The 19317-nt window shown below is 45.6% G+C and overlaps 1 protein-coding gene across 1 annotated transcript in view; it reads right to left on the reverse strand.

Moving 5' to 3' along the window:
* Positions 1-19317, reverse strand: part of GLI3 (GLI family zinc finger 3) — a 285531-nt gene that overhangs the window by 100035 nt on the left and 166179 nt on the right. The window contains 1 exon segment of the mRNA XM_043977511.1: positions 9794-9899. Coding sequence (XP_043833446.1) covers positions 9794-9899 — 106 coding nt within the window.

The raw sequence follows: 19317 nt of genomic DNA on the forward strand, positions 1-19317 counted from the left end.
GCAGAGTGATTAAATATCAAGCTAATCTTGGAGTCAGAAAGACTGGAGTTTGGGTACTGGCTCTGACATATATTGACCCCACTGGGCAAGTCCCTTCACCTCAGACATCCCTGAGACTGTGAGTTACAGAGAAGTTGCTATTGTTCATTAACGAAGAGACCTTCCACCCTGAGATTTCCCACCAGAGTTTTAAAAATCATCATTCTGGGGCAGCTAGGTGGCACAGTAGATAGAGCACCGGCCCTGGAGTCAGGAGTACCTGAGTTCAAAATTGGCCTCAGACACTTAACACTTACTAGCTGTGTGACCCTCAGCAAGTCACTTAACCCCAATTGCTTCACTAAAAAAAAAAATTCATCATTCTGGGCCAAAAGAAAATCAGTAAGAATTCTGAAGGTAGGTAGGCATGCAGTACAATGTGCAAGAGCATGGTGGTGGGAGATTGAATGCCAGTATAAGAAACAGCTAGCAGGCCAGTGGGACTGTAATACTGGAAGGGATAGGGAGCATTAAATGACAGGTAGAAGATCCTCCCTCAGGATGAGTCACCATGTACCCAAGGCAGGGCAGTGGGCCAGACTACAATGGGTGTGGAGGCAGGTGGGGCTGGGTTTACCTTTTGTCTGCTTTCTTATATATACCTACCTATACACGCACATTCTGTCTCCTCCATCAGAATGAATGTAAGCTCCTTGAAGGCAAGGGCTATGTTGGTGTTGTTTCTGTTTGTTTATTGTGTTCCCAGTGGTTATAAATGTTCATTGGTAGATTGGGTTCAAGTCTCAGCTAGACCACCTATGAACTAGGTGACATCTAAATGATCATTTCACCCATCTGAGCCTATTTCCTTCTCCCAAAGGAACTGACGCTTTTTGCCTGATCCACCTCACCAGAAGAAGGAAAGCATTTGTAAAACCCTGACAAAATAGTGTCATGACTGCCGCTACCACCAGTAGGCAGGAGCTGCCAAGATGGAATATTGTGGAGCATTGAATGAAGGGTCACTTCACTCTGTCTACAGAACAGAGTGGAAAGGAAAAGACAAGGGATGAAATGGGGGGGCCAATACTATGAGAGAATCCATGTCCCTCTTTAGGTAAGGGACAGACTATCCTCCCAGGCATGCAGCAGAATTCCCAACCTAGGAGGCATGTCAGGCTCTTTGCTCACCTTAACCCCAACATTCCACCCATCCCCAGTCATGTGATTCCTCCTTTACGACATTTCTTGTAACATCCCCTTCTCTTCGCTCGTATATTCACTCTCCTGGTTCAGGCCCTCATCACTTCTTGGTGGGACCATTACAATGGCCTTCTCATTGGCCTTTTTAACTCCACTTTCTCTCCTTTCTTTTCCATCCTCCACAAAGCTCCTCAAAGCATGGCTTGACCCATATCCTTACTTAAGAAACTTCAGTGCCTTCCATTTGTCTATTGGATCAAATAAAGCTTTCTTCTTTGGGCATTCTGAGCTAAATTCCCAGCCTTATTATGTATTATCCCTGATGTGAGTTCTATAGTCCAGCCAGATCAGGTTTCTTGCTTTTCCTCACACACAAGACTTCATCTCCTGTTTCCTTGCCTTTGCCCTTGCTGTCCCCCAAACCCTGAGATACTTTCTCCTCTAGGAATCCTAAGGATTCCTTCAAAACTCAGGTCAAACTCAAGTTACTTCATGAAGCCTAAGGTAAAACTAAAGCAACATTGAGGCAATAAATACTAAAGACTACCTGAGCAGAAGAGGGAAGGAGATGAGGAGTCTGGGAGCAAGAGCACAAGACTGGCTGAGGCAGACTCACTGCAGTGATGGAGGGGCTTCAGTGACCTTGCTACCCCTCAGCTGAAAGCACAGCAGATAAACAACTCCTCGACCTCCCTTAATGATCTTTCCATCCTTCAAAAGGTAGAGGAAGCACCATGAAGAATTGCTACTTTGGGCCTGATTTTGACGATAAAAGGACAATTCACTCCATAAGAGAAATTCTAAGGAGCAAAACAGTCCATTTTAAAACGTGTAAGAGAGAAAGTGAGGAGAGCCGAGTAGACCCTAGGAGACACATGCAATTATGGGAGGCAAGGGCCCAACAGGTCAGAAAAAGGATAGGCAGGCACTCTGATGCATGGGCTTCTGAACCAGAGCTCCATGAGCTGGGGATTTTCAAATATTCTAATATTTTTCAAATATTTAGTGATTGATAATTTTATTACATTTCAATAGTTGTTTTCTTTTTAATAAGCATTTATTAAGTGTATGAGGCATCATACAAAGATCTCTTTTAATTCTCATAACAACCCTGCAAGTAGATGCTGTTAATATCCACATTTTACAGGGCAACTGAGGCAGGCAGAGGTGAAGTGACTTGTCCAGGGTCACACAGCCAGGAAATACCTGAGGCTGCCTTTTCATCCAGATCTTCCTGACTCCAGGCCCAGAGCTCTATCCACTTCATCACCTAACTACCCCTAACCTTTCCAATCCTACATATTTTATTTAACTCATTTAAAACTATGACTCCAAGAAGGGATCCATACAGGGAACAAAACAGGAGAGGAGCCCTTGCCTGAGTGGCATGCAGTTTTCTTGGGAAAGTAAAGCTGGCTCTGGTGGGAGGGAAAGACAGGCCTCAAGAACAGATTCTAGGGGGCAGCTAGGTGGCGCAGTGGATAAAGCCCTGGATTCAGAAGGACCTGAGTTCGAAACTGGCCTCAGAAACTTGACACTTACTAGTTGTGTGACCCTGGTCAAGTCACTTAATCCTCACTGCCCCACACACAAAAAAAGGTTTCTAAAGACACCAAGACCCACCGTTCTACTGGTGGGGGTGAAGCAGATGTACAGGAGGCCTGCCAATCAGTCTAGATTTGGGGATGGAGCCAGGGCAGGGCAGGGAGGGTGAGCCCTCCAGCCTGGCATGGATGGCCCCATCATAGCAGTGTCCAAAGGGTGAGAGATCAAGTTGGCCAGACACTGTGGGGAAAAGCAAGAGCGTGAAGAGGAGCAGGGAGGCCTGGGTTGTAGCTGTAACAGGCAAAGAGGCAGATGAAAGCATGGATAGGGGCTGATGAACACACCAATGATGGGCAGCAGCCATAGCTACTGACCTCGAGGTTTTTGCTTGCTTTCACTGCCAAGGAGGATGATCTTGGACTGAAAAGGATGTATGCGGAGCATCTCCGGCTGGCCTCAGCTCATCTATCCAGGCTTGTTATACGTTAATCCCCCTCCACCCTACTCATCTCGGCCTCTTGGAATGCCGGTCCTCTGCACTGACCGCCCCACACACTTGGAATGCCCTAGTCCTTGCCTTCACCCCCCATCTTCCACTTCCTTCTGCAGGAAGCCTTTCCTCATCCCCATCCACACCTACAACCCACAGCTCTTCCCCCGCCCAGCTCCCTTGTGTTTAACAGCACTGTGTTTCTTTGTATTTAGTCATTTCCCATTGATACTGTATATGGTTTCAAATGTAGTTGCCTCCCTTAGTGGAATGTAGTAACAATAACCGGCATTTAGATAAGCTCCTGACAGGTTGTAAAGCGCTTTACTAATACCTCATCAGAACCTCACAACAACCCTGGGAGGTAGGTGCTATTATCACTTGAGGTCTACAGATGAAGTAACTAAGGGAGACAGGTTATGTGACTTGCCCAAAGTCACTCACCCAGTGTCTCAGGTTGAATTTGAACTCAAGTCTTCCTACCTGAATCTGAAGCTCCACCCAGTGGCTCATTGGCAGAAGGAACTGTTTCACCCCATGTACTTGTATCCCATACATAGTAGATGACTAACAGACACTTGCTGATTGAGGATTACCTAGAGCCTTCAGTTTGGGGTACCTGATTCGAGGAAGATCATTGCTTAAAAGAGAAAGATTCAGAGGAGGCTGGCTAAGCTAGCTGCATTCTTAAATCATGCCACAAGGACCGGAGGTGCTGAGCCAGAAGAAGAGAAAACTAAAAATGGGGTCTGGTGTCCACCCTCAGGTGTCTGAAGGGTTGCCCTGGACGTGAGGGATCATCATGGTTCTGCTTGGCCCCAGAGGGCAGAGACAGGAGCTGGCAAAAGGGGGAGGTGTTGCAAGGGGCAGATTTTGTGTCCCTGACATCTGAGATTGAGAAAAGCCCCAAAGGGGAGTGGGCCTCCCCTCCACGGGCAGTGCTGGCTGGCCACACGTCGGGGGCTCCATGCAGGGAATTCTTGATCAGGCACAGCCTGGATTAGAGAGTCTCTGAGGTCCTTGCCAAATCCCAGTTCTGCATTCTCTGATCTTTTATTTACTGTTCACTCGAATCTGAAGGCTTAGGACTTCACGTTACTGACCTAGAGACAAAATTCCTATTTGTGCTCACATGAATAAACTCAGTGAAAGGATGGTCTCTCAAACAGGCTGGCGCCCAGCAAGTTCAGGGGAGCAGGCACCAATGCCGGGAAGGAGAGGAGCGCTGGTCTTGGGCCGGACAGGGAGGGGTGACGGGGCGGGGGTGGGGTGGGGGTGGAGGGGAGGGGGACAGAAAGGAAGCGCTTGCTAATTGAGAAAAATGAATATCAAAATCTACTGACTCTTAGGAAAGGAACAGAGCCAAGAAAACAACACCCACCCACCCCAAGCCCCCTTTCCCCACTCATCAGCACAGAAAGGGCTCCCCTTGCTCTATGATGGGTCATCCCTGAGATGCTCTACATGGAAGTCATTTGGCTAATTAAGGAAGTAGGCATTTATTAAACGCCTTCTGTGTTAGGTGCTAGAAATGCAAAGACACTCCCTGACATTGGATCAGAGAGACAATGTGAGTCGGGGGCAGAGAGAGGCCAAAGGCACCTCAGGTTCTATCCATTTCAATCCCTTCCTTTTACTGTTGGGGAGACTGAGACCCAAAGAGGTTAATTAGCTAGCCCTCAGTCCCAGACTGGGGGGCTGCTCTACTCTGCTTGCCGGACCAAAGCATGATGAAATCCTAATAAGGCCACCATCGAAATAGTGACCAAATGGCAGGTCGCTTCAGCATATATTGTGTGTGATCCTTCCCAAACGTGTCCTGAGGTAGGAAGAGAAATGTCGGCACCCTCTTTTTGTGGAGGAAGAAGAGCCTCAAGAAGGCTCCGTAATTGCCCCCATTCACACAGCTCACAACGTTCTGGACTCTGGACATCAGGAAGATCCGGGTCTCTATCTTCCCTCTGCCCCCTCCTCCTTCAGTGACCTTAAGCAAAATGCTTCTCTCTGAGCCTCAGTTTCTTCATCTGTAAAACTAGAGAGTTGGATTCGGCTGGCCTGAGTCCCTTTCCAGTTCTCTACAAATCTCTGATCTCAGCTTCCCGTGTGGGACTTGACAAATCATCCTCGGGTCCCTTCCCTCTTGCACCCTCCCCACACTGCTGGGGGGAGGCCATGATGTTTAAGTCCCGCCCTTCGGAACTGTCCACTGTAGATACCCAAGGAGGAGTTGACGCCACCCAAATCCCCCTGGGGACAAGCCCCGGCCTTCATTTAACAAACAGGTCCCTGGAACACAAAGTGACAGGCCTCAGTACATATTTATAAGGCTTGATGCTTATTATTAGACTGTAATTGCAGTTGTTCTAACACCTAATAAGCCACGGTCGGAAAAACAAAGGCAGGTTAATTTGTGATTTCCTCTCCTCATTCAGAGGCAAATTAAGTGTCAAGCAGCTAATACAGAACATCTTTCATTTTATGAGGTTTTAATTTAATTCTGCACCCTGGTGTTGATGCCTTAATGCCGGGTGGTTTATCTAAGGAGAGGAGCGATTTATAAACCCCTTTCCAAGGAATCCTTAATGATAGGATATGAGAGCATAATTACAGCAGTCCCCAGTCCTGCTGCCCTTCTCCGATCTGTCAGCATTTCCATCATCCGCAAAAAAAGAGGTCGGGCCTCAGAAGGCAGTTGTTGGAGGTGGCTTGAGGAGAAGTGGCCGCCACTTCCCCCCTCCCCTTTAAAAAACAAAAAACAAAAAACTGCCCCATGTGTGTTGGGCCTTGGAAGGTCCACACTAGAGCCCTACCCTTAAAAACCTTGGGACCTCAGCTGACTTAGCTCTCACTGGTCAGACTAGAACAGACATATGGAGTAAGGAGGCATCCAAGAATTCCAGGTCTTCAGGTAACCCCTCGACTTCACCAGGCCATGACTTCCATCACTTATTAAAGACCTGGTGGTTCAGAACAGGGCCTTGTTGGCTAAGGCCAGACTTGGGCGGGGGTGGTCCTCGTATGAAATCATATCCTCCCAGCACCAAAGGCTGTGGACTGGTATCTTCCCTCACGGGTGCCCCAGCATCCCCCTAAGAGGGAGTGTGCTACAATGAGGGGCACTGGACTTGGAGTCAGGAAGCCTTGGGTTCAAATCCTACCCTTCCACACATACTAGCAGTGTGATCCTGAGCTCCTTACTTAACATCTCTGTGCCTCCATTTCCTCATCTGTAAAATAAGGAAGATTGAATTTGATGGCTTCTAAGGTCTGTTCTAGCTCCAGACTGATGTTTCAGTGTCGTCGAGCTTATGTCAGAATGAAAACGCTTGCACCGCAGAGGGGCCCTTGGACAAACCTACCACCAACAGCACTACTGACCCTTTTAATGCTTCTGAGGGATCACCTGCCTGTGTCTGCATGTGTGCCAACTCATCTGGTTCTCCCAAGAATTGGCTGAGCTGGGAAGAGGAGGGCATGTGCAGATGCTTCAGCTGTCAGCTGAGCAAATGGAGGCTGAGGATTGTAGAGAGAAGAGAAGGGAGGGGAGAGAGAGGGGAGGGGAGGGAAGGGGAAAAGAAAGAGAAGAGAGTGGGAGAGAACAGAAGGATGGATAGACAGATGATAGATAAATAGATCTGGACATAGATGCAGATACACACACACACTTGGAGGGCTTGTGGTGTAAGGGCTAGAAGATGGAATTTGGAGTCAGGAAGACCTGGGTGCGAATCCCATCTCCAGGCCGTCCTGGAAGGTGACTTCTTTTTTTCTTTAGGACTCACTTTTCTCACTTGTAAAATGAAGGTTGGCTTGGACAGCCCCTGGGGTCACAGCCAGCTCTACATCCACAGTCTTAAGACTCGGCTGCCCTGGAAACCATTGAGCACCTTACAACATGGCTGAGAATCATCAGGACTATCACAATTGTACACCACTCCAGCAGCCCCTCTTCTCTCCTCTGACACTGCCCCCACCCTGGTACAGACCCTCACCACCTCACATCTTAACTACTGCAACAGCTGCTGGGGACTCTCCCTTAAGTCTCTCCCCCCCCCAGTCCATCCACTAAAGAAATGTTCCTGAAGCTCAGCTCTGACCACATCGCACTCTCCCCCCTCCTCAGTCAACTCCAGTGGCTCCCTATCACCTTCAGGAGCAAATCCAAAATGCTCTGTCCCCTCCCTCCCTTCCAGTCTTCTCACTCCTTAGTCCCCACCATGTATTCTTCAGTCCAGGGAACAGACCTTTTGACTATTCCATGCACAGACGTCCCATCACTCTACTGTCCTCCAAGCCTGCATTGCTCTCTCTTCTTCGTTCTGCCTGCTGACCTCCCTGGCTTCCTTTAAGTCCCAATTAAAGTCCCTTCTTCTACTGGACGCTTTCCCCAGCACCTCTCAATGCTGGTGCCTACTCTGCGTTGGGAGCTTTGCAGGGTGTGGCCATACAGAGGCTGAAGTGAAACAATACTTGCCCCACAAGGAGCTGCCATCACATGGTAGACAGGCATGGACCCACATAAGTAGATACAATCTGCAGAGACAAAAGGGGATAGACACCTCTAGCCATCCTAAAGGCACCTCCCCAGTGGGCCTGTGTGTCTGCACAAACAGCATCTTTCTAACCCTTTCGGGAAGGACTCCCATAAACCCACTTGTGGTAGCACTAACATTAGCATCTCCTTTTAGGGACAACACTCAAAACTAGAGCACAAATATGAAGCTTAACTTTTCAAACAGCTTATTTTGTCAATGGGCAGTTTTTAAAACAGTCTTTAAAGAAAATGACCAGTGAATCCTACCAGCCAGGCACATGGGTGGAGGCTGGAACCCCTGCTTGCACTCAGGCAGGCTTTGGTCCAAACACATATTTATGTACTGATTTTAACACCAACACATTGCACATTGCACATTGGCAAAGAACAAAAGATTCTTCTCCTCAATTCCTATTGCCTTGAAATAAATAACAGACCACGATTGCCCAATGGGAACTATGAGAATCTACTCTTTCCACAATCAAGTTTTTAATATTTCAATAAGATCATAAAAAAAAATCAAAGAGCTCTTCTCCCACCAAAGACACTGACACTCAAAATCTATGTGAAAATATGTCCAAGGAGTGACTGAAACCAGAACCTCCCCAGTCAGCACTTGGCATGTCACTGACTGAGCCCTGCCTGGATCCAGATATTTTGGTCTCCAAGGAAGAGATTCCCTCCCCATGTACCATGAGATTCACTCTCATCTGAGAATGTAAACTCTGTGGAATAGGGTGAACAGCATGTCACGTTTTGGCTTTAATTTGGAATTTCCTTCCATTTGTATAGAAGACCTCTTTGGAGCTAAATGTACTTTTAGTTTGCTTCCGAACCCTGTAAATGCTTCCTCGTGTATCAGGGGCCTTCTGGAGGATAAATCACAAATTCCTGGTCCCTCTCTATAAATACCCACTTTTCCTTAATGCTCATGGGAGCTAGCCACACAGATTTATTACCTCCCTCCAGGCAAATTTGCTCTGAAATTACAATTCTGTAATAGGAGATGGCTCCAGAAGGGAAAAAAGGCAGTGGGTAAAATATTATATGTGTACTTGGGCATGTAGTTAGGACTGTTAATATCAATTAATTCTGTTCACAGAGGAGGACTTGTTTTAAAACAACTTCATTTTTCTTCCGCCCATATGTAATTATGTGGCTGTAACTAATAGTCAGAGAGATGTAATCTACCACCGAAATAACTGGCACGATTCTTCAAAGTATTTTGTGGGCTCCCCTCCTTTTATTGTCTCAAGATGGTGGATGATTATTAGATATGATTAAATACACAGATCAAGTCTTTTAGCAAACGAACACCTCTCTTTTTCTCTTTCCCCAGCGAATCCTCCCTCTTCTAGTTTCCTAAGGCTGTGACAGCTTTTGGTCAGGACTATAAAAGATACCATTTTAGTTTGTCATCCCACAATTCCTTTATCCTCCCTTAACTCAGGTAAGATAATATTTATTTCCCCCTTTTTCCCCCTTCCCTAATGTATGTTATCACCTCTATTCTTTCTTTTTATCTCTGTGTAAACCACAGGCTCTATCTCATTTACCATTTTGTTTGGGTGACATCCCCATCAATCACAGCAGCCTGGTATATGCACAATGGGGAATATGAAAATTTACCATAAAAATGTGATTACATTGCAGAGCACTCCAGAGGAGAGAGCTTGTGTTTGACCAAATTTTCACAAAGGAGAATACCAGACAAAGTCCGTGTTTTGTCTTGGGCTCTCTCCAGTCTGGCTCCTTTGAAAATTTAGTATTTAGAAAATGGCAGCCTACAGAATACACGTCAGCAGAATATATAGGTAACACTTGCCAGCTACCTATTATCCCAGTCATTCCTAAGGAGACAGCAGGGCTCTCTGCTCCAGTGAATCCCTGAGCAGATAAACTCACTGCCTTTCAAAAGTAAATCTTCCCCTTCTATTAGTCCTTCTGAGCTCTCAGCATGTACCGCAGAGAACCTAGAATGTGTGTCTTGAGTCGTCGGAGGCAGGAAACTCATCTCTTTAGTGTGCAAAGCAGTTACTTACACGTGCAGCGGAGGGATGGGAGACGGGTCGTAATGGTAACGTCCCTCGTGATGTCTCGCATCGATCGGGACCGGAGGGTGGAATGCTGGGAAAAGATGAGGAGGGTCTGAAAAAGAAACAAGGTTTTCAAGACTGTTTAAAATGACTCTGGTGAACATCCATCCTGACCCCTCCCCCCCCACCCCCACACACAAGCACCTCTTTTTCTCTTAAAGTCTATGAAACTTAATTCCACCAAAAATGAACTTGTTGGTATTTATGCAACATAATTTTGTCCCCATACTTTGAAGAAACTCCTTCACGGTGACAGCAAATATGGAAAATCTCCATGGAAGAATGGCTGAGCCACTGTTGTGCTTGGCCAAGGGAGACAGAATGAAACAAAGAAAACACCGGTCAGGAAAAATGCACAGGAGATTCGTGTCTTCAATGCCTCAAAGTGTAAGGAGACTGAGGGGAGAATCTGATCCTCCCATCAAACTCTCTCCCTGTACCCACCAAGGGGCAATGGTAGACACACTGAAGGGAAGGAAAAGGAAGTAGTCACAAATGCACGAATACAGACCTTTTAATTCATTTATTTGAGAAAAATCAAAAGGTTAACTGAATTTTTATGACCTAATGTCAAACGAGATGAGGAACATGTTCTCATATTTTTCTGTTTAAGAGTCGTTTGATGGATCTAAGATCGCTTCACTGGATCGGATTACAACTCCTCCATACATTCTCTGGCTTAGTCAAGCCTTCCCAGAAAGCCTTGAGAAAAGATCAATCACCAAGAGACTTTCCTTGGGTCTTGTAAAGTTTCACAGACACCAGAATATCACTCAGGATGTCCGTCATTGCTCATTCATTCTCACAGAAAGACTAGTCCACCATTGTTTCTGGTCACATGTCCCAGTTATCACTTTTCCATATACATATCCTCCAGTGCCCTCCCCCAAACTCCTTGTTTCAAGTCATTTTGAGAACAACTCGGCAGGAATTCCCTTTGGTTAATGGGTCAAAGTAACAAAAATGATCAACCACAACTTGTCTGGGGCCCAAAGCCTTAATGACACAGTTTAGCCATCTACATTATTCTCCATCCTTGGCCCCAAATGATTCTGGGTATTTCCTCAGTCAAAACCACTCTCCCAATAAAGACTTTTGCCACCACTCAGGGTAAGAACCACAGGCCCTCAGGCAATTTCCAAAGAAGAGTCTATCTCCAGAGCTGATGACTCTGAAAGAAGCTAATACTCATCTGATTAAGCTATAGTTAGGTTTTTGGGGTTTTTTGGTTTTTGTTTTTGGTAAACACAAACATAGTTGACAGACTTCATAGAGAAATTGAAAGCATGATAGGTCTATGTAATCTTCAGGGAAGTTAGGAGAAGCAAGGAGATACTGTGTTAAGAGTATGAGACTCATAATCAGAAGATGTGGGTTCAGTTCCCAGTTTTGAATTTAATGGAATGTGACAGCTTTGTAGTCATAACTACTCATGACCTATGTGACCTTAGACAAGTCACATATTCTCTTGATGCCTCAGTTTCCTCATTAGTAAAAATTAAAGGAGGGGAATCAATGGCTTCTGATGTCCCTCACAATGCTAGAGCCTACACACTTTCAACTTAAAGCCTAAGAATCCAATATGGTACCAGGCAAGTCTCTTCCCCTCTCTGTTTCTGTTTCCTCAGTTTTAAATTGGGCGAACTACTAGCACCTATCACCCAGAGTGATTGTGAGAACTGAGTGAGGCCATGTATATAAAGGGCCATTGAAAAGTCAACCCCAATTGTTGTTTGGATAGAATTCAGAGAGAAAGAGCCTTGGGTCAAGCCACCAACTTGTGATTATTTTTATGTGTTTAACATTCTAGGGGGTGAAAGCACAGTTTGTACAAACTTATCAGGTCCCAAACTCATCTCCAGCAGGCTAAGAGAAAGCCTCTTTCGGGAAAGCTCAGAAGCAGGTGGGACACAGGGTGAATGGAGGACAAAGGATGTTTAAATGCTTAATGTGTTCCAAGGGCCATTTGAAGGAATGACAGTCAGGCATGCTCTCCAGAAGTTCAGGTTTTAATTGGGGGAGACAAGACATAAGGGAGGGGCAGCTTCAGGGCCCATAGCAAGGCCCAGAGGTCCCTAGAATTAATCAGCAGAGAAGATGACATTGGGGATGAGTTACTGTCTCCACTCACAAGCAATATCCTGGAAGGACCCAGCGACCACAGCAACCGGGAAGGGGAATCAAGGGAGATCAGAGCAGGAGACAACTTGAGGGTTTGGGGGAAAATGTCCTGGGCTGGTCCAGTAATCTTCAACACTTAGTGCCTAAGGGTAGGAACCTAGGAAGGCAGAAAAGCAGCCTAGGACCACTGGGAGAGGATGACACATGTCTTCCTGTTCTTACATGGGGTTAATTTCACCTACTAGGTCACTGTACTTTGAAATGTTTTAGCCTTATGTTATTTGGAGATTATGAGTATTTAGTGTGACAAGAATTATTCTAAAACATTCTTCTTAAAATTTTATGAATCAATGTTATTTCCAGGGTGTCACAGGCAGCAGTTCAATCACTGCTCCAGCCTTTATATACAGTTTATTTGTTGAGTTCCCAAGAATAGTTTGCATTTGTAACATGGGGATTTCTCACCCTTTAGTTTACAAAAGAAAGTGAGTTTCTGCTATATAATTCTAACCATCTGATTATGTCCTTCCAGGTTTCCAGGTAAACTTTCCTGACTAAATTTTTGCAGCCTGTAGTGATGTTCTGCACAGTTCCTCTCATTTTATTGCATAACTGGTATTAATCGATATTTCTGGGCTCCTTAAAGATAAGCCTTCTGTGATATCTGGTAGTAATGGTCAGATCCCAAATAGATGCCCCTATATGTCTGTGAACAAACCTATGTCACAGTCATTTGCTGTAATTCTTTGTTTACATATGGATACCTGAGTTGATGTGGATGTTGCAAATGAAGCCACCTTTTGATGCTATTCTGAGACCCTAACTGTTTATATGACTCCACCTGGAGATAAACCACATTCATCTACATTTGACAAATTAGCAATGTCTCTATTTGGAAAGGGTGCTTTTCCTCTCATCTTTTAGTAATCAACATATGATGCCTTCTGTTAAGAAATATTGGATAAAGCACATATCAAAGAGAAAGCTGGTCAAGGTCATTGCTAGTCATTCCTAAATCACGATGCTATCACTAAATATAGTTTCCATGAGATGAAGTCTAGTGCCTTCTCCTCTGAGATTATCCTCCATCAAATATACACATATATGTGTGCCATGAATATCATATGCATGTATATGACATACACAAATATATCTTGTGTGCACTTATTTACACATTATCTATGTAAAACAAGTGATGGAGGCAGTAATTAGGTCTCTTATCTAGAACTAGTGCTTTCCAGTTTTGCCAAAGAGTGAGTGTATATTTATCAGTTGCATATTGATATAATCGTTAGGTTTTTTTTAAACAAAAGTGTGGGTGTTTTTAATTTATTGCAAACACCTTATGAATACACATGTTTTGGCATACAAAAAAATTCACAAAAGCTCAGGCTGCTCTAAGAGAATTTTGGCTTCTAGGAATGAAGAGTTGATGATAATCCCCAGGCATTCTGCTCTGGTCAGACCATATCTGGAATACTGTTTGCACCATAGTTTAGAAAGGATGTCAGTAAGCTGGAGAGTATCCAAGAGAAGCCAAATAGGTGAAGGGCCATAGTCCTATTTATGTCACAGAAGAGAAGCTTCATAAGAGAACATTGTACTCAGTAACAGCAACATTGTGTGATGCTCGACTCTGACAGACTTGGCTCTTCTCAGCAGTGCAATGATCCAAGACAGTTCCAAAGGACTCATGGTGGAAAATGTTCTACCCATCCAGAAAAAGAGCTGTGGAGGCCGAAAGCAAATGGAAGCAGACTATGTTCACTTTTGTTGTTGGTGTTTTTTGTTTGTTTCTTCTTTCTTGTGGTTTTTCCATTTTATTCTGATTCTTCTCTCACAACATGACTAATGTGGAAATATGTTTAACATGATTGTAATGTATAACCTATATCAGATTGCTGGCTAGCTTCAGGGAGAGGGGAGGGAGAAAATTTGGATCTCAAAATCTTACAAAAATGAATGTTGAAAATATATTCACATGTAATTGGGGAAAATAAAATACTATTAATTTTTTTAATTAATTAAAAAAAAAAGGTTCAGCCTTTGTTGGAGAAAAAGTGGTAGAGGGTCAGGGAGAAAGCATGGTACGTTTCTTCTAAGACTTGAAAGTCTGTCAAGGGGAAGAGGAACGAGATTTGCTATTTGGTCCTATTGGGCAGAAGAAAAGTGGCAAATTTACGCTTGACATTAAGGAAATATTTCCTAACCATCAGAACCATCCCAAAGTGGACTGGACTGCCTTGGAAGGTGGTGCTGAGTTTTCCAGCATTGGGCTCTTCCCACAAACATCAGATGATTACTTTTGGGGCAGTGTGGAGGGACTAGCTTTTGGTGTTGAGGGTTTAACCAAATAGCTCTTGACATCCTTTCTCAGTCTGAAAGTCTGATTCTGAATGAGGCATTTCAATCAGACACATTTTCCAGAAAACTACCACTCTGAAGTGGCAAAGGAGACTTCACAAACATTTGAACCATTTTGAATGGAAACCCTTCTTATCATAACATTAAAAAATAACTTTTCCTTGATGCCAATTGGCACTGGCTATAATATTTGTTCTCCCATTTCCTTCCTGGCTGCTCCCCTCCCCACACCTTCCTCTAATTTGCTAATTGTAGTTTACACAGGTAATCAAGATTGTTAGGATTCTGTATATTCAGGCTGCAAATTAAGAGTAAAATCTCCTCTGCTTGGGAATCTGAGGGTGCAGTAAGTATGTCAGTATTCAGTCACACCACCTGCTTATTGCCTAGACCTTGGCTGTCTTCTGGTCGAGTTTGTTGTAGTCTGACCTCTCCATAATTGCGGGATACTATTCTAGCTGACTTTCTTAATATTGATATTGCCCTGAATTCTGGCTACATACTGAAACATCATCAGGACTTTAAAAGAGTGTTTTCTACCCCCTTCCCCTAAGCACCCTTTTCATGGCCGGAAATGACAGTCATTATTTTTATACGATTCTCTATGTAATGATGCTGCAGCTATAATTATGACTGTATGGGTCATGTCTAAGATGAGCCCCTTAGCTCTGAGGGATAAGTGCAGGGGGAGTGAAGGAGGGGGAAGGAAGAATAAAAATACTTTCCCTAAGGAATTTTTGCTTCCCCTCCTAAACAGAGAAATGATATCACTGACATTTAAGTGTTGTTGCCTTTTTTATTTCCCAAAGATTATTCTGACAGTTCTTGAACACACACTCTCTCCATGAATGAAACAGGAAACTTTCAAACCCTTGTAAGAATGTGAGAGAATAAAGGGGAGGACAGGAAAGGAAGGAGCAAGGAAGGTCAGGAGGCTCAAGTATTTGGGGAATTCACTAATCCCCTCTCCTTTTCTGCTGGAAGTTTTAAGAGTTTTCCTCACTGCATTCTCTTCCCTCTTAACTCATTTGAGTACAATCTTTCCAGGGCTGCTTACTGAGATGCAGTATCTATGAAAATCAGCTTCTGGAGATAAATGGGAATCTCATACACGTGGGCACATATGCTGGTAGACACAATGCAATTGTTTGGGGGCTTTTGATTTCTGGATTATAGCATAAAACTGGAAGCATCTACAGTCAAACTGGCCTATTTGCTGCTCCCCAAACTCACCCTCGAATCTCCTCCCTCTTCGCCTCTGTCCAGAGCGTGCTCCGCATCTGGGATGCATTCGGTCTTGACTTGCCTCACTTAGAATGTCAGTGTCCCCTCCTATAGGAAATCGTCCCCAGGCCTTCTGGGTATTGATTCTCTCTTCTTCAAATTAGCTTCTCTCTCTTCTCTGTTTAGAGACTCTATCCCCAGCAGGGTGTAAGCTCCTGAGGACTGGGACCACTTATCTTCTCTTGCATTTATTGCACTTACCCTAGGAGCCATGCTTATTGGAGGCAGCTAGATGGCCCAGTGGATAGAGAGCAGAGATGGAGTCAGAAAAACCAGAATTCAAATCTGGCCTCAGACACTGTGTGACCTTAGGCAAGTCACTTTACCCTGTTTGCCTCAGTTTCCTCATCTGTCAAATGAGCTGGAGAAGGAAATAGTGAACCATTCCAGTATCTTTGCCTAGAAAACCCCAAATGGGGTCATTAGACATGTTTGAATAAAAGGACTGATCAATAACAAGTGCTTATTGAACTGATATTCTGGAACGTGGCCTTCCAGAGTAACAGCAGCATAGATCGCAATCTTCCATGGCTCACAGGTGGGGCATGAAGGCCTGGCTCTAATCTATTCTCCAAGGAAACCCTTCCAAAGGCACAGGCTGGTTTTCATCCATGTCTTTGCATGCCTCGGGTCCTGCACACAGTAAGTGCTTAATAAATGCTTGCTAAACTGAACTGAGGAGGAGGTGCCAGTTTTCCCTGACATCTCAGGGGTCTTGTTCCTGAGGTTCCTGTGTGAGGTCAGCAGCACCCCTTCGCCCACCTTGGAGGTACTGGTTGACTGGGAAAGACCCATGGCCCTCCCCTGGACCAGAGCATCCCAGCCTTGAGGCCCATCTGTCAGCAGGGAGCAGTGTCTGGGTGAGCCCCATAAGTCACATCCAGGAGCAGTGATCTCCTCCACTCAGCGGCCTCCTGTTGGAGCCTTGACAGAATAGCCCAGGCTGACTTTCCCAAAGTCAGGCAGAAACTGCTGAGGCAGCTAAAGCCCGGGAGGTGCGAGCCCCTATTTATCATATAATGTCCTGACTGATGGTCACACAAACCAGCCGCTAAGTGCTGTGTACTCTACCGTCAGCAAACTAACAGGCTAAATGGGTGACAGGGAGGAGAACTCACAGAACGAGCGGAATCAATTTTACTGGGGAATTAAAATTCTACGGGCCGAGGGGCCGAGGCGCCGAGGCCACGTGGCGACGTGGACGGACCCACGGTTCTGCGGATGATTTATTACCCTCCTCGAAGGGCTCTGCCTATCACCTCCCACACCTCTCCCCCAGAACAGCCTGGGAAGAGCGTTTCTGATTATCTGGACACTCCACGTGGACCAGGCTCCATCACCCATAAATAGGCATTTGGCCTGATCCTTATTTAAACGGAAACAGTCAGAACGGGACCTTGGTAGCCCAGGGTCCCATTTCACCCAAGCCGGCCTCAGCTGGGGGTGGATGAGAGCCTCCTTTGGACTCAGCATGCCTGGGGCCTGGTTAAGCTAAGAGGCCTGAGAGTCTCTTGCATCATCCTCCCAGGAAATCCTTTGGTGTCCTTGGGCCCCAAGAGCTGCGGGATGAGAGGTTGGCCAACTGCCTTCTAAGGTTTCAGATGAAGGTTATAAACAAATCAAGAAAGAAGAGAGGCCGGGGCTCTCTGAGGGAAGGTTGGGAAGGAGGAGAGCAGAAGGCCGAGGCTGCTCCTGGGAGCTTCTCCTGGGAATCACATGAGGAGAGAGGCTGGCCTTGGACCCTCCAACAGGCAGAACTTCCCAAGCAGAGAAGCTCTCCTGGGCCATTCTCAATGTACTGGAGACACAGATGCGTGTAACTCAGAGGCAGCACTGGCCAAGCGAACAGAGAACCAGTTTCAGAGCCCAAAAGACCCAGGTTCAAGTCCTGCCACTGACAGACACTTGCTGTGGGACTGTGGGCAAGTCCCTCAGACCCTGTGCCCCCAGGCAGCTGGTCAGGACCTGCATCAGCAGAGGGAGTCCCCTATAGCAAGAAATCACCCATCTATCTCTCTCCCATTTTCTTTGAATTGAGAAGAGAGATCGTATTGTTGTCATTAAAATTAATACCATCCAGGGACAGCTAGGTGGCGCAGTGAATAGAGCACCAGCCCTGGAATCAGGAGTACCTGAGTTCAAATCCGGCCTCAGACATTTAACACTTACTAGCTGTGTGACTCTGGGCAAGTCACTTAACCCCATTGCCTCACTAAAAAAAAATTAATACCATCCATAAGTCTACCTGATGTGATGGCTAAAGTGTGGGGCCTATTCAAATGCAGCCTCACAACACTCTCCACCTGGGTGACCCTGGACAACTCAGCCTCCATTTCCTCATTTGTGAAGTGGAGATATTAATAGCACCTCCCCCCCCCACCCAGAGCTATTGTGGGGGTCAAATGAGAAAATGTTTGGAAAGCCCTTTGCGACTCTCACGGTGCTGTGTAAATGACCCAGACAGCTCGGAGACGATTTAACCCAATCCCTTGGTCTTCACTGGGTCACTCAGGCAACAAGTAGGAGAGCTGGAACTTGAGTCCAGAACCAATTTTTTTATAATTAAATAATTTCAATAATTCTTTCCATTTCTACACCTGGAAGACAGACAGACAGACACAGAAAGAGTCAGAGACAAAGAGGAAGGAAGGAAGAAGAGAGCGAGGGAGAGAAAGAGAGGGAGGGTGGGAGGGAAGGAGGGAAGGAAGGAAGGAAAGGCAGATATCTTAAACTTCATATCACAACCCTGGGGAGTACATAGAGGAGGTGGCCAAGGAGGGAGACATGGCTTCAGATGCCTGACGTGTAAACACTAGCTGGAGGACCAGGAGATGCTCTGACGCATGTGGAGAAGCCAAGGCTGGGAGAGGCAAAGGTGACAGCCAGCTTCACGTACTTAAGAGTCTGGCACATGGAAAAGTGCTGACACTTATTCTTATTGGCCCCGGAGGCAGAATTTGACAATAAGCAGGTGATACCAAGAGGCCAGTTTGGGTCTTACTGATATAAAGGAAAACTTCCTGATGTTCTTAAATGCTTTATGCAATGCTCAGAGCTTCCCCAAAGCAGAAGGGGTAGCCTCAAGAGGCTGTAGGTTGTTAGACATCTCTAAGCAAAAACCCATAACCATTGGGCAGGTAAACTGTAGGAGGAACCCTTAGCTCCTCCCATATGAGGGGTGTGTGTGCGCGAACATGTGCATCAGACACTTGCTAGCTGTGGGACCCTGGGCAAGTCACTTCACTCTGTGTACCTCAGTTTCCTCATCTGTAAAATGAGCTGGAGAAGGAAATGGCAAACTTCTCCAATATTTTTGCCAAGAAAACCCCAAATAGGGTCACAAAGATTTGGCTATGACTGAAACAGCTGAACAACAACACTATCTTGGGGACACCTAGGTGGTAAAATAGAGTACAGGACCCGAAAGCAGGAAGATCTCAGTTCAAGTCTTCCCTCAGGCAGTTGCTTAGCTGAGTGACCCTGGGTAAGGAAATCACTGGACCTCCCCGCCTGCCCCACTTTCTACATCTATAAAAATGGTGATGACAAAGTCAGTTTCCTGGGTGTTGTGACAATCAGGAAAGCATCTGGCAAACAAAGTCCTCCTTCATACCAGGCACCATTGTTATTTAGGTATTGTTTATGGCTCCAAGATGTCAGGGCCCTAGGATCCCACTGGTGAGACTGGTGAGGCGGATTGC

The sequence above is a fragment of the Dromiciops gliroides genome, chromosome 1 (assembly GCF_019393635.1).
Source record: "Dromiciops gliroides isolate mDroGli1 chromosome 1, mDroGli1.pri, whole genome shotgun sequence".
NCBI lineage: Eukaryota > Metazoa > Chordata > Mammalia > Microbiotheria > Microbiotheriidae > Dromiciops > Dromiciops gliroides.